Source organism: Nerophis ophidion, linkage group LG20 (genome assembly GCF_033978795.1).
Source record: "Nerophis ophidion isolate RoL-2023_Sa linkage group LG20, RoL_Noph_v1.0, whole genome shotgun sequence".
In the NCBI taxonomy this organism is placed as follows: Eukaryota; Metazoa; Chordata; class Actinopteri; order Syngnathiformes; family Syngnathidae; genus Nerophis; species Nerophis ophidion.
In genome coordinates, this window is record NC_084630.1 from 32,951,825 (window position 1) to 32,969,388 (window position 17,564).

The window sequence follows — 17,564 nt, forward strand, 5'->3', positions numbered from 1 at the left end:
TAGACACATCATGTGTTATGGCACTTACATAAGGCTTTTAATTTTTTGCGACTCCAGAAAGATGTTTTTTTTATTGTGTTTTTAGTGCAATATGGCTCTTTCAACATTTTGGGTTGCCGACCCCTGACTTAAACAAACTTTACTGATCAACAAGGGAAATTGTTTCACACAGTAGCTCAATTACAAATGATGGGGGTTACAAAGGGAGGGACATCTACGTCCGAGGATCCTTTAAAAGTTCCTTAGCCCAGAATCAAATGAGTGATCTCCCTGTCAATAACAGCAACTTAAGATTTGCACACACAGAAGACTATGTGGTCATTTTTTTTCCACTTTCATATACATTTATTTAATTCACAGCTCAACAATGTAGCGGTGATTTGTATTTTCACCGCTATCAATCATTATTGTTCAGTACAGTACATCCAGTATGCATTATTGTACAGTAAATACTTTCTTGATTGAAACCATTGTTTAAATCCAATACATACATATATGTTTAGTTTTGTACAATGTGTGTGGTAAAATGAATTCACAGTAACGTTTACAATTTTGAATAAAAAACATTGAGGCATAGAGAAGTTCGGACAGGCATATTATAATACAGCAGACCAGCTTTTTTTGTGTCTACAGTCTACTCGGCCAGTCAGATGATTCAAGACTGCCGTTCGTAGATGTAATGTCCATTTTAAGACACAATGAGTAAAGCAGATTGTGATTGGAGGGGTCACTCTGTGTCCAACAATCCAAAGAGGTGAAAACAGCTGGGATCAACATTTATGGTGTAGAGGAGGGTGTGAGAGACGCAACTCTCTCCCAGTCCCCGCTCTCAGTCCTGTGGTAGAACTGTGGTTGACCACCAGGGAAGAGGCTATCAGAGTCTGGGTGCTCCAGGAGGAACTGGATGGTCGATTTCATGTGCTGGACAAAGTGCGGCGGCTCAGCCAATGGCGATGTGGACAAGCACTATAAGCAGGATACGACATTTCATCCCTTAAGTAATCACACTGGGATGTGTGCCAACCACAACACACACCCCTCAAATGCAGTAAGTGATCATTATATGAAAAAACAAATATGAAAATTAAAAGATGAGCAGTAGGTTTAAAGATGATTTACCTTTAAAATTATCTTGTCGTCTTGTGACAACCAAAAGGCAATATCCATATTGTTAGGCCACTTGCACGGCCCGATTTTAACAATTCTTTGGCGAGAGTCATAAATGTTAACCATCTGTCCGGGAATTGAAAAAAAATATATGTAAATAAAAACAATTTTAATATTTTTAAGTTAAACATAAATGAATAGGAAAAAAATATTAGTAACATGAGGTAGTTTGTGTGCTATGCTGGTGAATGTCTCATTTACCTGTCCACCCGTGAATGTGCGTGCTGACCGCAATTCCTCTCCTGGTCCTTTACAAGGGAAAGCAGCAGGAAACACTTTCCCGGTTTTAACATTTATACCTTTTACAAAAATACAATTATGTAATAAAAATAGTTTGGAATTTAAAGCATAGCGTGACCTCCCGGATTGCATAGACATACCTACCTACACCATACACAGCAGGTCTATGAACTGCATTGATGACAACATCATTCATTTCTGTAGGGAAGAGCGCACAGGAGAATGATTGACACTCATGCAGACACTGACAGATTTCCGAAAAGGTTACCTGTGATGCAACATGTTTCCAAATGGATATCCTCGTTCTGTTGCTGGAAGGCTACTATGAAGCGAAAAGAGACCGGTAAAGTTGGACAAAATCTTATTCCTGTATAACGTAGCAGTGCAACCTACCTAGTATGTTAAGGCTCAGTTCATGGGATGTCATTGCCTCATCCCTAAATCCACCAACAAGATGCAGTTCTAGTCTACTTGGAGGAAATGCAAAGGGAGAATAAATGACTTATAATACATTATTATGAAGTTCACATAATGTATTCTACTCCAGATACTGTGTGAAAGCTACTGTACCTGCCCTCCTTACTGCAGTTAGCCAGTGATGTGACAGATTTAACAAGGAGCGAGACTTCGGACCGAGTGTTGGATCCGTCGCAGTGTGCAAGGCAAGCAGCTCCACTTCCTAACCCAGGGGGAAACTTGATTTAAACTCATGTATGGGTAGAAGTACACAAAAGAAAATGTTACCTGTATGCCGCAGCACAACCAAATGGCAGGTGGTAGCATCGTCAGATCCAATCACTGAAACACTATCTGGTGTACATGAGACAGAATTGTGTACAGTATTGTTGATTTCTTGAAACTGGTGCGATTGAAGTCTGAAGGTTACAGAAAATTGAAAATTTTAGGTGCTTGTTTTTTTTAAATAATCACAATACGATACATAAATAACGCTGCAATGTATTTAAATTATGGCTGTCAAACAATATAATCGCGATTAATCACATTATTAAACAAGATTATCCGTGAACATACATTTTTTGGGTCTGATATAACTGTGTATTAAACGGGCCCAAGTATGCAAAACCAACTTTTCGCACCTGTTGGTACTTGTGTTGGATTTATATATATATATATATATATATATATATATATATATATATATATATATGTAGGTGTGGGAAAAAATCACAAGACTACTTCATCTCTACAGATCTGTTTCATGAGGGGTTCCCTCAATCATCAAAAAAAAAAAAAAAAAAAAAAAATCTCCTGATGATTGAGGGAACCCCTCATGAAACAGATCTGTAGAGATGAAGTAGTCTTGTGATTTTTTCCCACACCTACATATTGCGCTCTACCACGGTATCGAGCACTATTCTCCGGATAATCCAATCAAGACATATATATATATATATATATATATATATATATATATATATATATAAATATATATATGTTTTGTAGTTATATTTTTTTGTCAAGTTTCCCCCACTAATTGTCACTCTGTCTTGTAAGTCTGGGGTCTGGCGTAGTTGCACAAATAGAATTTGCTTGGGTGTGTTTCGGGGCGTGCCAAGTTGACCAGGGGAGAGATGACCAGGAGACTTTGTTTAAAAAAACACAAGCTACCCACTGGCTAACTTGGTTTTTAGGGACACTAAAGCAAGCCAAAATAAGCAACCATGCATTCAAAAACAAGCCCCGAAAAATGCAACCCACAACGAATGAGATTTTAGAAAAAAAGTTGCTTATAATACGCTGACTTGGAAACAATGCTGCTGCTAGCAGCTAGAAACTCCAGTGATAACACACAACTTTGTGGATGGAAATAACTTTGGTCTTGTGGAGACCGCGACCTGCCAGATCTTTAAAACTAAATTTGCCACTCCATTTTTCTTTGTCCATTTCTGCTCTCTATTTGTTCTTTCGACTCAACATCAACTGGAACGCCTTGGTAGTGAAGTGAATTATATTTATATAGCGCATTTTCTCTCGTGACTCAAAGCGCTTTCCATAGTGAAACCCAATATCTAAGTCACATTTAAACCAGTGTGGGTGGCACTGAGAGCAGGTGGGGGAAGTGTCTTGCCCAAGGACACAACGGCAGTGACTTGGATGGCGGAACCGGAGATTGAATCTGGAACCCTCAAGTTGCTGGCACGGCCACTCTACCAACCGAGCTATACCGCCCCATGGACTGAGAGTCACACAGAACCCATGGTAATAGTGTGATAAAAACAAATAGTACAGTTGAAAGAAACTTTCGTTAAATCGTTATTGCATTAACTTTGATCATACTTGCAGACTTTGAGACCTCCAAATTCGGGGGGGAAGAAGAGTTAGTGCTACAAGGGGTTCTGGGTATTTGTTCTGTTGTGTTTATGCTGTGTTATGGTGCGGCTGTTCTCCTGAAATGTGTTTGTCACTCTTGTTTGGTGTGGGTTCACAGTGTGGCGCATATTTGTAACAGTGTTATAGGCCTACTGAAAGCCACTACTACCGACCACGCAGTCTGATAGTTTATATATCAATGATGAAATATTTACATTGCAACACATGCCAATACAGTCTTTTTAGTTTACTAAATTGCAATTTTAAATTTCGCGCGATGTATCCTGTTGAAAACGTCGCGGTATGATGACGCGTGCATTTGACGTCAACCGTTGTAGCGGACATTTTTTTCCAGCCCGATCCCAGCTATAAGCAGTCTGCTATAATCGCATAATTACACAGTATTCTGGACATCTATGTTGCTGAATCTTTTGTAATTTGTTCAATTAGTAATGGAGAAGTCAAAGTAGAAAGATGGAGGTGGGAAGCTTTTTTAGCCTTTACCCACACAAACACAGCCGATGTTTCCTTGTTTAAAATTCCCAAAGATGAAGATTTACTATGGAACAGAGTGGTCAAGCGAACATGGTTCCCCACCACATGTCAACCGGCAGGTTTCGGTGAGAAAATTGTGCTAATAAATCGACTCTTACCGTAGACATGAGCGGAGCTTGCGTCCTCCTGCAGCTGCGGATTATTACCTCCTCCCACCGGAAACACTGGCAGTCACCACACCCGTGGCCACACTCCGACTTTCAGGTACCATATAATCTCAATAAAACACTAGTAACACAATAAGCAGATAAGGAATTTTCCATAATTATCCTAGTAAATGTGTCTAATAACATCTGAATCGCTCCCACTGCCCTCGCCTTTTTTTCTTTTCTTTTTTTTTTTCTTTTCTAGTCCTTCACTTTCACTATCCTCCTCCACAAATCTTTCATCCTTGCTCAAATTAATGGGGAAATTGTCGCTTTTTCGGTCCGAATCGCTCTAGCTGCTGGTGGCTATGATTATAAACGATGTGAAGAGCCCTACAACCCGGGACGTCACGCGCACATCGTCTGCTACTTCCGGTAAAGGCAAGGTTTTTTTATAAGCGACTAAAAGTTGCAAACTTTATCGTCGATGTTCTCTATTAAATCCTTTCAGCAAAAATATGGCAATATCGCGAAATGATCAAGTATAACACATAGAATGGACCTGCTATCCCCGTTTAAATAAGAAAATCTAATTTCAGTAGGTCTTTTAAAGTTGTTTATACGGCCAACCTCAGTGTGACCTGTACAGCTGTTGATCAAGTATGCTTGCATTCACTCGTGAGTGTAAAGGGCGTATTTATTATGGGATTAAAAGGCACGCTGTTTGTATGCAGGGAAAGTGGACGTGAGGACAGGTTGTAGAGGACGCTAAAGGCAGTGCCTTTAAGCCACGCCCCCAATATTGTTATCCGGGCGAAAATCGGGAGAAATTCGGGAGAATGTTTGCCCCGGGAGATTTTCGGTAGGGGCACTGAAGTTCGTGAGTCTCCCGGGTAAATCGGGAGTGTTTGCAAGTATGATATTGACTGCCCTGATTTAAAAAATTGTTGTTCTGCTTACCGTCTGCTGGTGTTGTTGCAGCAAATTCTCTTTGTTGGACATACAGAAGGCACTTGGGGTCGACGTCAGTCAGCGGATGGGAACGAAATGCTTTTGCATTTTCCTGTTGCATTAAAAAGGTGTTAATCATGACCCAAAGTCAGAAGTAACTCTTTAATTAAAGAATGAATGTGTAGAATTCACTCCAGCAAGTTCATATGATTCAGGGAATCACAGAATGGCCCGTGTTATTTACAATTTACAGTAATCATTTTAACTAGGAATCATGTAAGAGTATTTTTCAGGTTTACCCCATCTCAACCACATTGAACACAATTTAGGTAAATGCACTGCACATTATGTCTCCAGCCATCAATTTGTGGACGTATAATATCGTGACTTCTGAGTTGTGTCAAATTCTAATTTTTTGCACGAACATTTCAGAGTTTATTTACTAGCAATAGACATGATAAACCAAAAATAGCTTCTAAATGAATGAACGTCATTGTAGACTGATGACCGTTATCTATGAGCTAACTGTAGCTATTGCCTAGAAACCCACCTGTAAATGGGAATATTTGCCGAACAGTTCTGCGGTCGAGGTTATATGTTCTACTCCTCTATTTTGGATAAGCAAAGGCATTTTCTTATAATTCGCAGATATTCTAACTATTTAACAGACTAGTGACTACATATTTTATGTTGATATCTAAAATTAATGACTACTTCCTTTCCCGGAATATATCTTCTTCTACGCTCCAACTCAAGTGGTTGTCATACATCGCCACCTTTTGGTGGAAAGACCACACGCGCAAATGTACAGTATTCACCATCGTTGCTACGCAAATATTCATGCGGAGCAACCGCTCCATAACACGGCGTCTACGCTGAACAGCAAGTGGAAGATACGCCATAAACGAGGGCAGGGGGAAACAAGCGAAAGCTAAAAGTTTCGTTTAGCCTGCGTTTCGTGTCGCGTCACAGACTTGCTTGGCCTATTTTTTATTTTATCGTAATCTTAGTCACAAAGGAAGGTGTTGGTGTGATAAATAGGTGAAGTGTCTCTTACCGGGAGACCAGCGTAAATAAGTGTGGTGAAAAAAAAAAAAGTAGCTAGCCAACGGGCCTACATATATTCTTGTTTTTGTGACCATGAGAAGAGGCTATTCTTATGGCGACAGAGGCCGCGGACGAGACAGGTAACAGACTTGTTGCAAATATCATTGCATTAAATGTTAATACTTTGGCAGACGGTGCTGTTATATTCTTAACTTTGTTTACAAATGTATTGATTAAACTGAATCCTACACATGCGTTGCCAACTCCCTGAAAAAAATAAGGGACACCAAGCAGGGTGCCTTTTTATTTGTGTAAAAGGAGTTTTTTAAATCCGTAAAAGTTGAATAAAGGTTACGAGATTCTTCTTGTTTGTTAAAGACGTTCCAGAAGAGTCCAGTTGTATTAATTAAACCAGTGGTTCTCAAATGGGGGTACTTGAAGGTATGCCAAGGGGTACGTGAGATTTTTTTAAATATTCTAAAAATTGCAACAATTCAATTAAATCCTTTATGAATACATTTATTGAATACTACTTAAACAAAATATGAATGTAAGTTCATATACTGTGAAAAGAAATGCAACAGTGCAATATTCAGTGTTGCCAGCTAGATTTTTTGGTGGACATGTTCCATAAATATTGATGTTAAAGATTTACGTTTTTGTGAAGGAATGTTTAGAATTAAGTTCATGAATCCAGACGTATCTCTATTACAATCCCCAAAGGGGGCACTTTAAGTTGATGATTACTTGTATGTGTAGAAATCTTTATTTTTCAACAAGTTTTTAGTTATTTGTATGTTTTTTTCCAATTAGTTCAAGAACGACCACTACAAATGAGCAATATTTTGCACTGTTATACAATTTAATAAATCAGAAACTGATGACATAGTGCTGTATTTTACTTCTTTATCTCTTTTTTTCAACCAAAAATGCATTGGTCTGATTAGGGGGTACTTGAATTAAAAAAATGTTCAGAGTGGGTACATTACTGTAAAAAGGTTGAGAAGCACTGAATTAAAACTTTGTGGTATTGCATGATCTGATAACTGACTTGCTGCTCACACATTTTTATACTATTTGACTTCAACCTGAATTTAGACAGATGTGCAACAAGTTTTGTTGAATAATCAAGTTTTTGTGAAAAATAACATTTACTGAAAAACTAATATGTTTCTTAAGTTAAAGTTTTTCTTGGTTAACTTAAAGGACTTTATTATAATGGACCACAATGGAAACAAGCCTTTTGGCTTTTTGTGACATCCATTTGCCTTTTTAAAGCATTACATAGATTCAATTATTTAAGATGTCAATAAACTTCTCAATCAATAAATCAATCAATGCAAAAACAACTTTTGTTATCTATTATGTTGTGTATTTGGAATGTGCATAAGTCCTAAATGTTTTTTTAAATTAAACCATGTTGGGAATATTTATAAAACAATTGGAAATTAGCCTTTGGGATTTGCCTATTTGGTGACATTTTTCCCAAGTGTGATATAGAGCAGGTCTGTGCAATTATTTTGAATTGGTGGGCCAAATTTAGAGAAAAAAATGTGTCTGGGCCCCGTGTATCTGATTTTTTGGAACACTAATATAAAACCTTACAATAATGTCTGATTGAATGCTAAAAACTTTGACAGATCGCCTTAAAAAACAGAATGTTTTTACTGAATGAGAATGTACATGAAAATAAAGGATGTGGGATTTACATTAATAACTACGAATGATAAAACTGAATATTGACAACTTATGAACATCACAGCCCCTCTCCGTCGACATATTTTACAATCAAGCGAAACGCAACAAAAAATGAAACAAACACAGCGAAAAATAAACGTGAAGGGTAAAAAAACACCTACAATCTGATACAATCTGATGTATCACCAAGCTTTAGAACTTTGTTGTAAAAATCTCCTGCGTCTGTCCCTGACACCCGTATTTCAGGCTGGTCGCTCTAGAAACACTCTGTGGAAACGCTCCCCACCCACACTATTTATTATATGAGAATAATAGATTACCTTTGTCAAATTCATGTATGCCCTGACACACAATTATCATACTTTCATGACTGAAGTAAAACACTTTTTACACTTTTGTACTGAAATAGATACACCTACAACTTATTCATTTAATCAATCAATCAATCAATTAATCAATCAATGTTTATTTATACAGCCCTAAATCACAAGTGTCTCAAAGGGCTGCACAAGCCACAACGACATCCTCGGTTCAGAGGGCAAAAGGGCAAGGAAAAACTCACAACCCAGTGGGACGTCAATATAAATGACTTTGAGAAACCTTTGAGAGGACCGCAGATGTGGGTGACCACCTCTTGGGGGGACCGGATGCAATGGACGTCGAGTGGGTCCAACACAATACTGTAAATGTCCAGCCCATAGTGGATCTAACATAAATGAAAATATAGAAAAAAATACCAGCAGCAGTAAAGTTTAGATCTATTAAGGAAAGAAGAAAGTGAATTAATTATTATAACTAAATACATTTACACATGCATAAATATATTGTCTTTTGTTTAATTTTTTTAATGAATAAGTAACATTTATGACAACCTTTTTCCAAAACACAATATAGAATGTGAGATACAACAAGATAATGCATACATTTATCATTTGTTGTCAAAACGGTTACAAATACATGGGACCCCAAAAATGTAACTGTGGGACCCCCTATTTATGACTTGATGGGTCCCTAGGACCCCATTTTGAAAATTCCTAGCACCATCACTGGTTAAAGTGGAGCTGCGTAAATAAGAATGCTCACAAAACGGCGCATCCTGAGGAGAGACGGTCAGAAAGCGGTTTGAAACTGATCTGTAAAACATAATTTATGCTGACCAAAGTACCGCCATTACATGTTATGGAGACCACAGGGAAGTGTTTCAAAATAAAAAATCATATGACCCCTTTTACAGAATAAAAATAAATGCCTTTCTTTACAGACATCTGTAATATTTTTCTTCAAAATGTACACATTCAATGTTTAACTTAATGATAGAGCAGGTCTCCCAACTTTCATCAGTATGAAAACTACTTTGACGGAAACAAAGGAGGGCTGAGATGTATTTTATTTATATGACTGCCAATATTTTGATTATTTTATTTTATTTTTTTACAAAACAGACATTAAATTTAGCTGTGTGGTATTTCTTTATGCTACTTTGTAGTAATGTGTCATTAAACAGAAGCATAATGTCTGAATGGAACACTTATACAAATACTAAGATTTAAAGAAACTATTATTTGACCCTTTGGTGAGCTACTAAATCCCACCTGTTTGTAGTGTCACTATCATTATACTGGACGGACGGTTTTTAAGTTAAGCAACTTGGATAAACACGTTTTTTGAGGACATGACAAGAAGATAGCTGAGTTGCTAAGTTAAGTAGTAGAGTAGAGTAGCCAAGCTACAATGTACTACATGCAGCATCCATGTTGGACACAAACAATCTCAGAACTTTCCCAATGTCTCCTTTCTTACAGAAAAATGTCATTGCAGTAGAAAGTCACATTTGGAGTCCTGATTGCCAGAAATTCTGCAGTTACCTAGGTAGCTAGATAGCTGCCGCTAAACTGAGGCAGAATGACTGACAGTCAAGGCAGAGATAATTCCCAGATGGCAGAAAGGTTTATCTACAATGACTTTGATAGGTGAGCGATCAGGAGGTATTCTAGCATCGATTAGTTTAGCCCGTGGAAGACCTGCGAAGCTGTTATCATTCGATGGAATATTACTCTGCAGTACAAGGTCTTCTCTTACTGTACAGTTGACTTGTTTTCTATATTACAGTTGTACCCTGGTTTTAGTCATTTATACGTTTAGAACACATTTTATATAAATTAATTACACTTTAATATTAGGGCTGCAAAGATTATTCGATCAATTCGATTTTAGAAAAAGCTTTAATTTGTACTCTGTTGTTCTAAACAATCTATTAATGAGTGTATCTCATAAATATTTATTAAATCCGTGCCACATGGAGTGCCTGGAAATTTAAATATGCGATTATAGTTTCTGTATGACTGCTACAATAAAGAGTACATGAGAGGGGGCTTTAATCTGTGTATCACTAGACAGTGGAGATAAAAAAAAAAAGTATTATTAATGCATACATTTTGAAATAACAATTTCAATTTTGATAATGTGCATTTATTTGAATCTAGAACAAAGGTCATGGAAAGCAGAAACAAATGTTTGTTTAATTCAACTGGAGATGTCAAATTATTATTTTAAAAATATCAGAGGAATCACATTTTGGAATTTGGATTAATCGTGATTAATCACAAGTGATCACTCCCTTGCATATTTCAAATTAGCTTAAGAAAAGATCCCAGTGCTTGTACACATATGCAATTTTATTGTTAGAATGTCATCCAGGAATATTCTATGCATGTCCTTTATTTGCACAGAACTTGGTAACAGTTTTATATCAATTTTTTCAAGGCTGTATTTTGGAGTGAACTTTGCCAGCGAACACACCAGTCGGAGTCGCCACACTCATTTTTATACTGACGTATGCATTGATCTAATCACTGATCGTATAGCGGTTAAGGTAAAAGAGCTTGTGCAGTCAAAATAAAGTGCATAATAAATGTAAGCGTTTCCATAATTCATGTGATATATTTTTATAATTAATCTTGTTACTATTGACAGTCATAAGTTCAACTATTTTTCCAAAAATTCGCATTGAAGCTATAAAGTGTGTTTTTATCCGATTAATCAAACAAAATAGTCGATGGATTGCTAAATTAATCGATAACTGCAGCCCCATTGTTACATGCATGAAATAATGCAAAAATATATATATTTTTATGACAATGGATACATGAACATTAAACATCACTTTTACCTTTTATTGAAGATTCTTGTTGGCAAAGACGGTAACGAGCCATGAAAGAGCAGGGGAAGAAGGAGCCCACTTATTTCTTGAATTCAATAGTGTTTCCTCAGCTATGTTTGACCTACTGGAAACTTGTTTTGCAGTTGATAAAAAAAAAATCACATACGTGCGTTGTAACTGTGTAGCAAAGAACAACAGAGTTTAACGGTTGAATAGAGGTGGAGGAGAATAACTTTGGGGTGGGAGTAAAGTGCAATGCTGAGGTAATAAAGGTCAATCCTTCATGGCTGATTCTGCAATAATAATACTTGTCTGTATCACCTTATAGACCTCATTCTGCGCCAGTGGGTAATTACAACAGTGGCAACCGTCCTATGACGTTTGGGAACCCAGGTGACCGTCTCCGTAAAAAGAGATGGAACCTGGACGAGCTGCCAAAATTTGAGAAGAACTTCTATACCGAGCATCCAGAAGTCCAACGCTTGACTCAGGTATGCATATAATTTCACCAACACTTAACGAATTGGATGTAATTTTGGAGGCATTCGGGAGGACATCTTGGAGCACTTTTGACCCTCCAAAAATAACACACGTTATTGATTGGAAACAAGTCAAACACTTAGGCCAGGTGGAAAATGACTGAAGATTGTCTCTTTGGACTGCCCACAAGCTCATTGATTGGCTCTGTGGTGCTGCCGTTCCTTATCAATGTGACAGTGATGGACAGCACGCAGCTGCTGACCAATCAGCGGCTAGATGCGAGAGTTCGTACTATCCACCGATGATAAGGACACATTCTGCCAATCTTTTTAAACTTTATTACTGACTTTAACACACCGACAGCAGCCCGCAGAACACCGCTTGCATCGCAGCGCTAAACTAGCCAGTAGCCACAACAGAGCACTTCTTGAGCGAGGTTGCATTCAGGAACCCTCGGAATTGTGAGAATCAATATTATAAAAGTCGCTTTATGTATTCTGTATTGCTGCAATAAAGAAGACAATTAGTTGTTTATTTTTTTACTTATTTTTTAATATTTTACTTAGTTTAATTTATGCAATTATATTATTTAAATTGGGGTTCTAAACCCTTTTGATCTCGAGGCCTAACTTTTCCACTATGAGGATCCAAGTGCCCACTTAAATATTAATACTGAATTATTAATCTTTCTCTTGATTTTAATCATAAAATAATTATATTTAACCTACTTGCAAGTTTACAACCTTTTCAAATGATATGAAACCTTGAGTTAATCACAAATATTATTATTCATGTAACACATAAACCTTAGGCTTAGGTCAGGCTGATTAGAAAAAGTAATACTACTCAAATATGCTGCATAAAAAGGGACTCATATATAACTAACTAACAATAAATTCACGTACAATTATGTTACGCTTAAATAAATAAACAATAATAATTATGAATATGTTTCTTACATAAACTTTCAATGCAAAATACAGCATTGTTATTTAGGTCATCTTTTTAGCGCTTAAGAATTGTAAATATTACTTCAGCTCCAGACTTTTTCTGTTTGTTTGATATTGTCATGACTGCCACACATAGTGGAAAAATGTATTACAACTGACCATACCTGCGGCCCAAAACACATATGTTTTGGCGGCCCTCTAGGGGGAGCTTGCGGTCCAACAGTTGCCCGGGGCCCTAAGGTTAGGAAAAACTGATTTAAATGACTTATCTGTTCAACTTCAATGTCACAAAATGCGATAATGATTAAAAAGGTTTTTGTTTACTTAGTTTAATTTATGTAATTAAGTTATTTAAATGACTAGTCTGTTCAATTTGAATGTCACAAAATTCCATAAGAATACAATTTAGTGTTATTTTGTTTTCCCAAAATGTTCTCCATTTTTTTGAAGCACTGGTTCGGGCACCGGCACCATTGTTAAAGTGCCAATCCGTGAAAATCTAAACATCACCCATATCTATTCATATAACTCCAAAACATGCATCCTTTAAACCCCGCCTCCTTCAAGCCACGTCCTGTACTTTAGGTGATTGTGTTCCCCCCACTTCTGAAATCCAAATTTCATCCCTGAACAGAGCCTTTTAGGTCGACTGTATTCATGTCATACTTAATTTCCAATTTTTATTAAAACCAGAAGGATGAAAAAGTCATGTTGTGTGAACAATGTCCATTTGCAGCAAGAAATGGAAGAGTTTCGTAGGAGGAAGGAGATCACAGTTAAAGGCTCTAACTGTCCCAAAGCTGTCATCACTTTTCAACAGGCACAGTTTCCACGTGAGTAACATGTTTCATTGTGCGTGCAGGTATAACCTAAAAAGAAAGTTTGGGTTATTTATTGCCCCCTTCCTTGTGGTAGAATATGTGATGGATGCGTTGACACAGCAGAACTTTACAGAGCCCACAGCAATCCAGTCTCAGGGCTTCCCTTTGGCTCTGAGTGGCAAGGACATGGTGGGGATAGCACAGACCGGTTCTGGAAAGACTCTGGCTGTAAGCATGCATGCATGTTGAATACGCTTCCGAATAATTGTATTTTATTACCACATTTACTAATACAGAAGGAATCCCCATGATTGATTAATGATGTGAACGTTTTCAATATTAATGTTGCCCTCTCACACTACACTCTTTTCATATCTGCAGTACCTACTGCCCTCCATAGTGCATATTAATCATCAGCCCTACCTGGAGAGAGGAGATGGGCCCATTGTAAGTTCATACACTCAATTTTTCTGCTCAGTTTTTTTGGTCAAACACAATCTGTTTAGTTTGTTTATATTTTGAAAAGGGATGTGCCGATTTTGTTGAAAATTGATGTGGTCGCCGTTGACAATTAATGCCCTTCATAAACGGTAATCCCCACTCGCTAATATTGTATTTATTTGTAGTCCCCCCGGCTGACAAGTGAACAGCTAATTGCGTGACTCCATTTACGCTATGTAGCCGCTCTCCTAAGTTATTAATAGTCACTTACATTACGGCATATTAAGTGTCATTATCAAGTATCATTATCAGGTATTAGGAGAAGGCTAAACATGTTCCATGCCAAAGTCAAGCTGGAGTGAGCAGGCTAATACCTAAGCTAGCCGCTAAGTCTAGATGGAACCAAGTTACGCAGAAAGTAAGGAGGTTTTAACAGGAAATTAACAAGTAGCTTAATAAGGGTCAAGAGAGAATGATATAACAGCGGTGGATGTGTCAGCATTGTTACAGTCAGTAAGAGGAGGGCAGATCAATCCATAAATTGGTGGCGTTGAAACCAAGGGTAATATCAGTATATGATTGATACTAAACTGATCAGATCGCTACAGTATTTTTTAGGTAAGTAAATATGTGCAAGCGCAACGGCACACTGTACTGCATTCAGTCTGTCATTTGTCTATTTTCCAAAATTACTGGCAATTAAAAGTTGCACTCAGTAAGTATATGTATTATTTTATTGTAAGCTATTTGGACACTACACACAGAGTTGACGTAAAATAATATAACTCATTCAGTTCAGAAAAGTGCCGTCATTTGTTTCGCCCTGTGATATCGTTTGAAGATGATTGCCCAAGAGCAGCAACACTTGAAATACACTACTTTAGGTGTATTTGCACCAAATAACGGCATTAGATTGGTATCACTGATACCAACCTGAATTTTACTCTCTATTGAATTGGAAAGAAAATCAATATTATTGCACATCACTTGTGCTGACTGGCTACGAAAGCCTGTTACTTAAACCATTCTATGTAATATTAAAACAAACAGTCAATGTTTTGTGAAACATCACTGCCAAGAGATAACAGCACAAATATCACATAAAATGTGTAGTTCCAGAAATATATATATTTTTAAAGTAATACAATTATTATTTTTTTAACTAATGAAAACTGCCTTGACTAACATAACAGGCAATATGCCGACTGTGCGCAAGCAGATGACTTAAAAGGGGTTTAATATTTTACACCCTTCTCCTGCACTGCTCTGTTGAAACCCTTCCGTGGGTTTGTGTAAAAAACAAAGGCACCTTATTGATATTAAAATATATACATTTTTTCGTCTCCTAAAAGGCTTTTTTGCAAGATCGCTGTGGAATAGAGGCTAGTGTTTTTGTTCTACTGTTGTAATTGACTGAATTAGTTAACCATGCAAAATTCAATAAAACACTTAATGGGACAGGACAGTAAATGCACATGTGCACACTGTACACTGTTTGTGTTCCTCGGGTCCAGTCTACTTCTTTTTTAGTTGTAAGGCAGTCTTTGACTTTAATAAACCTCTTTGCCATCTTTCCTAATAGTGTTTGGTCCTGGCGCCAACAAGAGAGCTGGCCCAGCAGGTGCAACAGGTGGCTTTGGTGTATGGCAGTTCTTCCAGAATCAAAAGCACCTGTGTCTATGGTGGAGCACCCAAAGGACCACAGATTCGAGACCTTGAGAGGGGTAGGTATGCTGTTAGTTGTGATGCCAGTTTGACACTGACGCTTCGATAACCAGGAGAGGAGGCGTCAAAAAATAAACTCAGTTTTTAAAGAATTGGCCTAGGTTGTTGGCGCAAATTGTGTTACAGAAGCTTCCCTTTCCCATTACTTGTAATGGCTGCTGATGTAAGAAATTTGAAAGTCAGCTTTTTAATTCTTATACTCTGGAAGGTGTGGCCCAGACAACAACACGCTCAGAAAAAAGGGATCACATCCATGTGGGGAAAAAACTAAGCATGGATGTTGGAGTTTTTAATCTGTGTGTTATAAAGATGTCTGCTTCCTGCGCACAGAGCATACTGTCCAATGTGAATTCTATTCCTCCTTTTCACTTTTACTAAACTTGATTTTCTTCTTGCAGGTGTTGAGATCTGCATTGCCACTCCTGGTCGCCTGATTGACTTCCTGGAGTCAGGAAAGACCAACTTGAATCGCTGCACTTACCTTGTGCTGGATGAAGCTGACCGCATGCTAGACATGGGTTTTGAACCCCAGATTCGCAAGATTGTTGATCAAATTCGGGTAAGCCATTTTTACCCTAGCATACCATCAACAAAATTAGAAATACAACACTTGTTTTTACTCCTATCATTCATGAACTGAAAGCAAAGATCTAAAACTTATTCTTCAAATATTTTTCGCAAATTCTGCTTTGTAGAGAAAATCCCTCCCCCTATCAGGTGTGTCTGAGGTGGTCAGAAAACCAGTATCAGAATCTGGTGTCACAATTGTTTTTTCTCCCACAGTGCAAAACATCTGCTTGGCATAGGTTTGATCAAGTTGTGGTATGTTGGTCCACTTAAATTGGTGTGCCAAGTTACCTGATATTAGCAGGAACTTCAACATACTGTTGTTTACGCTAACCCAGAGCACCCCAAACATGCTTAATGGGTGACATGTCAGCTGAGAATTCTGGCTAAGCAAGAACTGTGATGTTTTCAGCATCCAGGAATTGTATATAGATCATTGCAACATGGGGCTGTGCATAATCCCGTCGCAGTATCTCATGGCCTTAAAAAGGAAATCAATAAAATCCACCTGTTTATTTTCCATTCACTTCGTTCCAACTATCAATCGCCATCATTCCTTTACCAAAAAGCTAGCCAGTGACAGGCCAGTAGTCCTCACTCCGATAGTTATGAAGTGCTTTGAGAGGCAGGTCATGGGCCAGATTAAGACCTCCTTTGAAGTCAGCGGGGACCTTCGTCGGAATGCCAGTAGGAAGAACTGCTCCACTGATGAGATGGCGTAATCAGTGGAGCGGTTCATCCTGTAAACCCACATGTAGAGCAGGAACTCCTATGTCCGTCTGCTCTTCTTGGAATCTACTTCAGTCTTCAACACCATCATCCCACAGACCCTGGTGAAAAAGCTGGACACACAAGGGCTGGACTCTATTTAAAATGCTATTTGCTACTGGTGCTCATGAGGCTGAACCTTGGATCTGGGTTACTACATTTTGTGCCATCTCACGTGTGCTGGTATGACAATACCTTTAAACCCTTGAATGATGGGAGCAAAAACAAGTGTTGCTTGAACAGTAGGGCTGGGCGATATGGCCTTTTATTAATATCTCAATATTTTTAGGCCCCGCAACCTCAAAGGGAATAAGCGATAGAAAATGGATGGATGGATGATACACGATATAAATCTCGATATTTTGCCTTAGCCTTGAATGAAAACTTCATGCATATAATCACAGCAGTATGACGATTCTATGTGTCTATATTAAAACATTCTTGTTCATATTCATTAATTGAGCTTATTTTAAACTTTCATGCAGAGAGGGGAATCACAACTAAGTCAATTTACCAAAACTGTCAAAGACATTTTAAAACAAGATATTAGTGCACTTTTGTGCATGTTGTCACTAAG

At 37.8% G+C, this 17,564-nt stretch overlaps 2 protein-coding genes across 4 annotated transcripts in view; one reads left to right on the forward strand and one right to left on the reverse strand.

The window, feature by feature from the left end:
• Positions 1–269: 269 nt before the first annotated feature.
• Positions 270–6,090, reverse strand: ntan1 (N-terminal asparagine amidase). 2 transcript variants are annotated; one of them, XM_061881014.1, is made up of 10 exons: positions 5,881–6,090; positions 5,340–5,442; positions 2,152–2,217; positions 1,978–2,086; positions 1,801–1,877; positions 1,676–1,729; positions 1,552–1,605; positions 1,369–1,466; positions 1,120–1,233; positions 270–966 (listed from the first exon to the last, which is right to left on the reverse strand). In XM_061881014.1, exons 1-10 carry the CDS (start codon positions 5,959–5,961, stop codon positions 778–780), a joined length of 945 nt encoding a protein of 314 aa, XP_061736998.1. In that variant the 5' UTR covers positions 5,962–6,090; the 3' UTR covers positions 270–777. The 2 variants fall into 2 exon arrangements, with proteins under 2 accessions (XP_061736998.1, XP_061736999.1); XM_061881015.1 differs by having other exon boundaries at positions 303–966; positions 1,801–1,874; positions 5,881–6,088.
• Positions 6,091–6,219: 129 nt separating this feature from the next.
• Positions 6,220–17,564, forward strand: part of LOC133539017 (probable ATP-dependent RNA helicase DDX17) — a 28,338-nt gene continuing 16,993 nt past the window's right edge. The window contains exons 1-7 of one of the 2 annotated variants that reach the window (XM_061881013.1): positions 6,220–6,517; positions 11,564–11,726; positions 13,402–13,498; positions 13,581–13,714; positions 13,868–13,933; positions 15,510–15,651; positions 16,051–16,211. In XM_061881013.1, the coding sequence (XP_061736997.1) occupies positions 6,471–6,517; positions 11,564–11,726; positions 13,402–13,498; positions 13,581–13,714; positions 13,868–13,933; positions 15,510–15,651; positions 16,051–16,211 (810 nt within the window). In that variant the 5' untranslated portion in view covers positions 6,220–6,470. Of the gene's footprint in view, positions 6,518–9,936; positions 10,046–11,563; positions 11,727–13,401; positions 13,499–13,580; positions 13,715–13,867; positions 13,934–15,509; positions 15,652–16,050; positions 16,212–17,564 lie in introns of those variants that run through there. The other variant, XM_061881012.1, reaches the window with a different exon arrangement.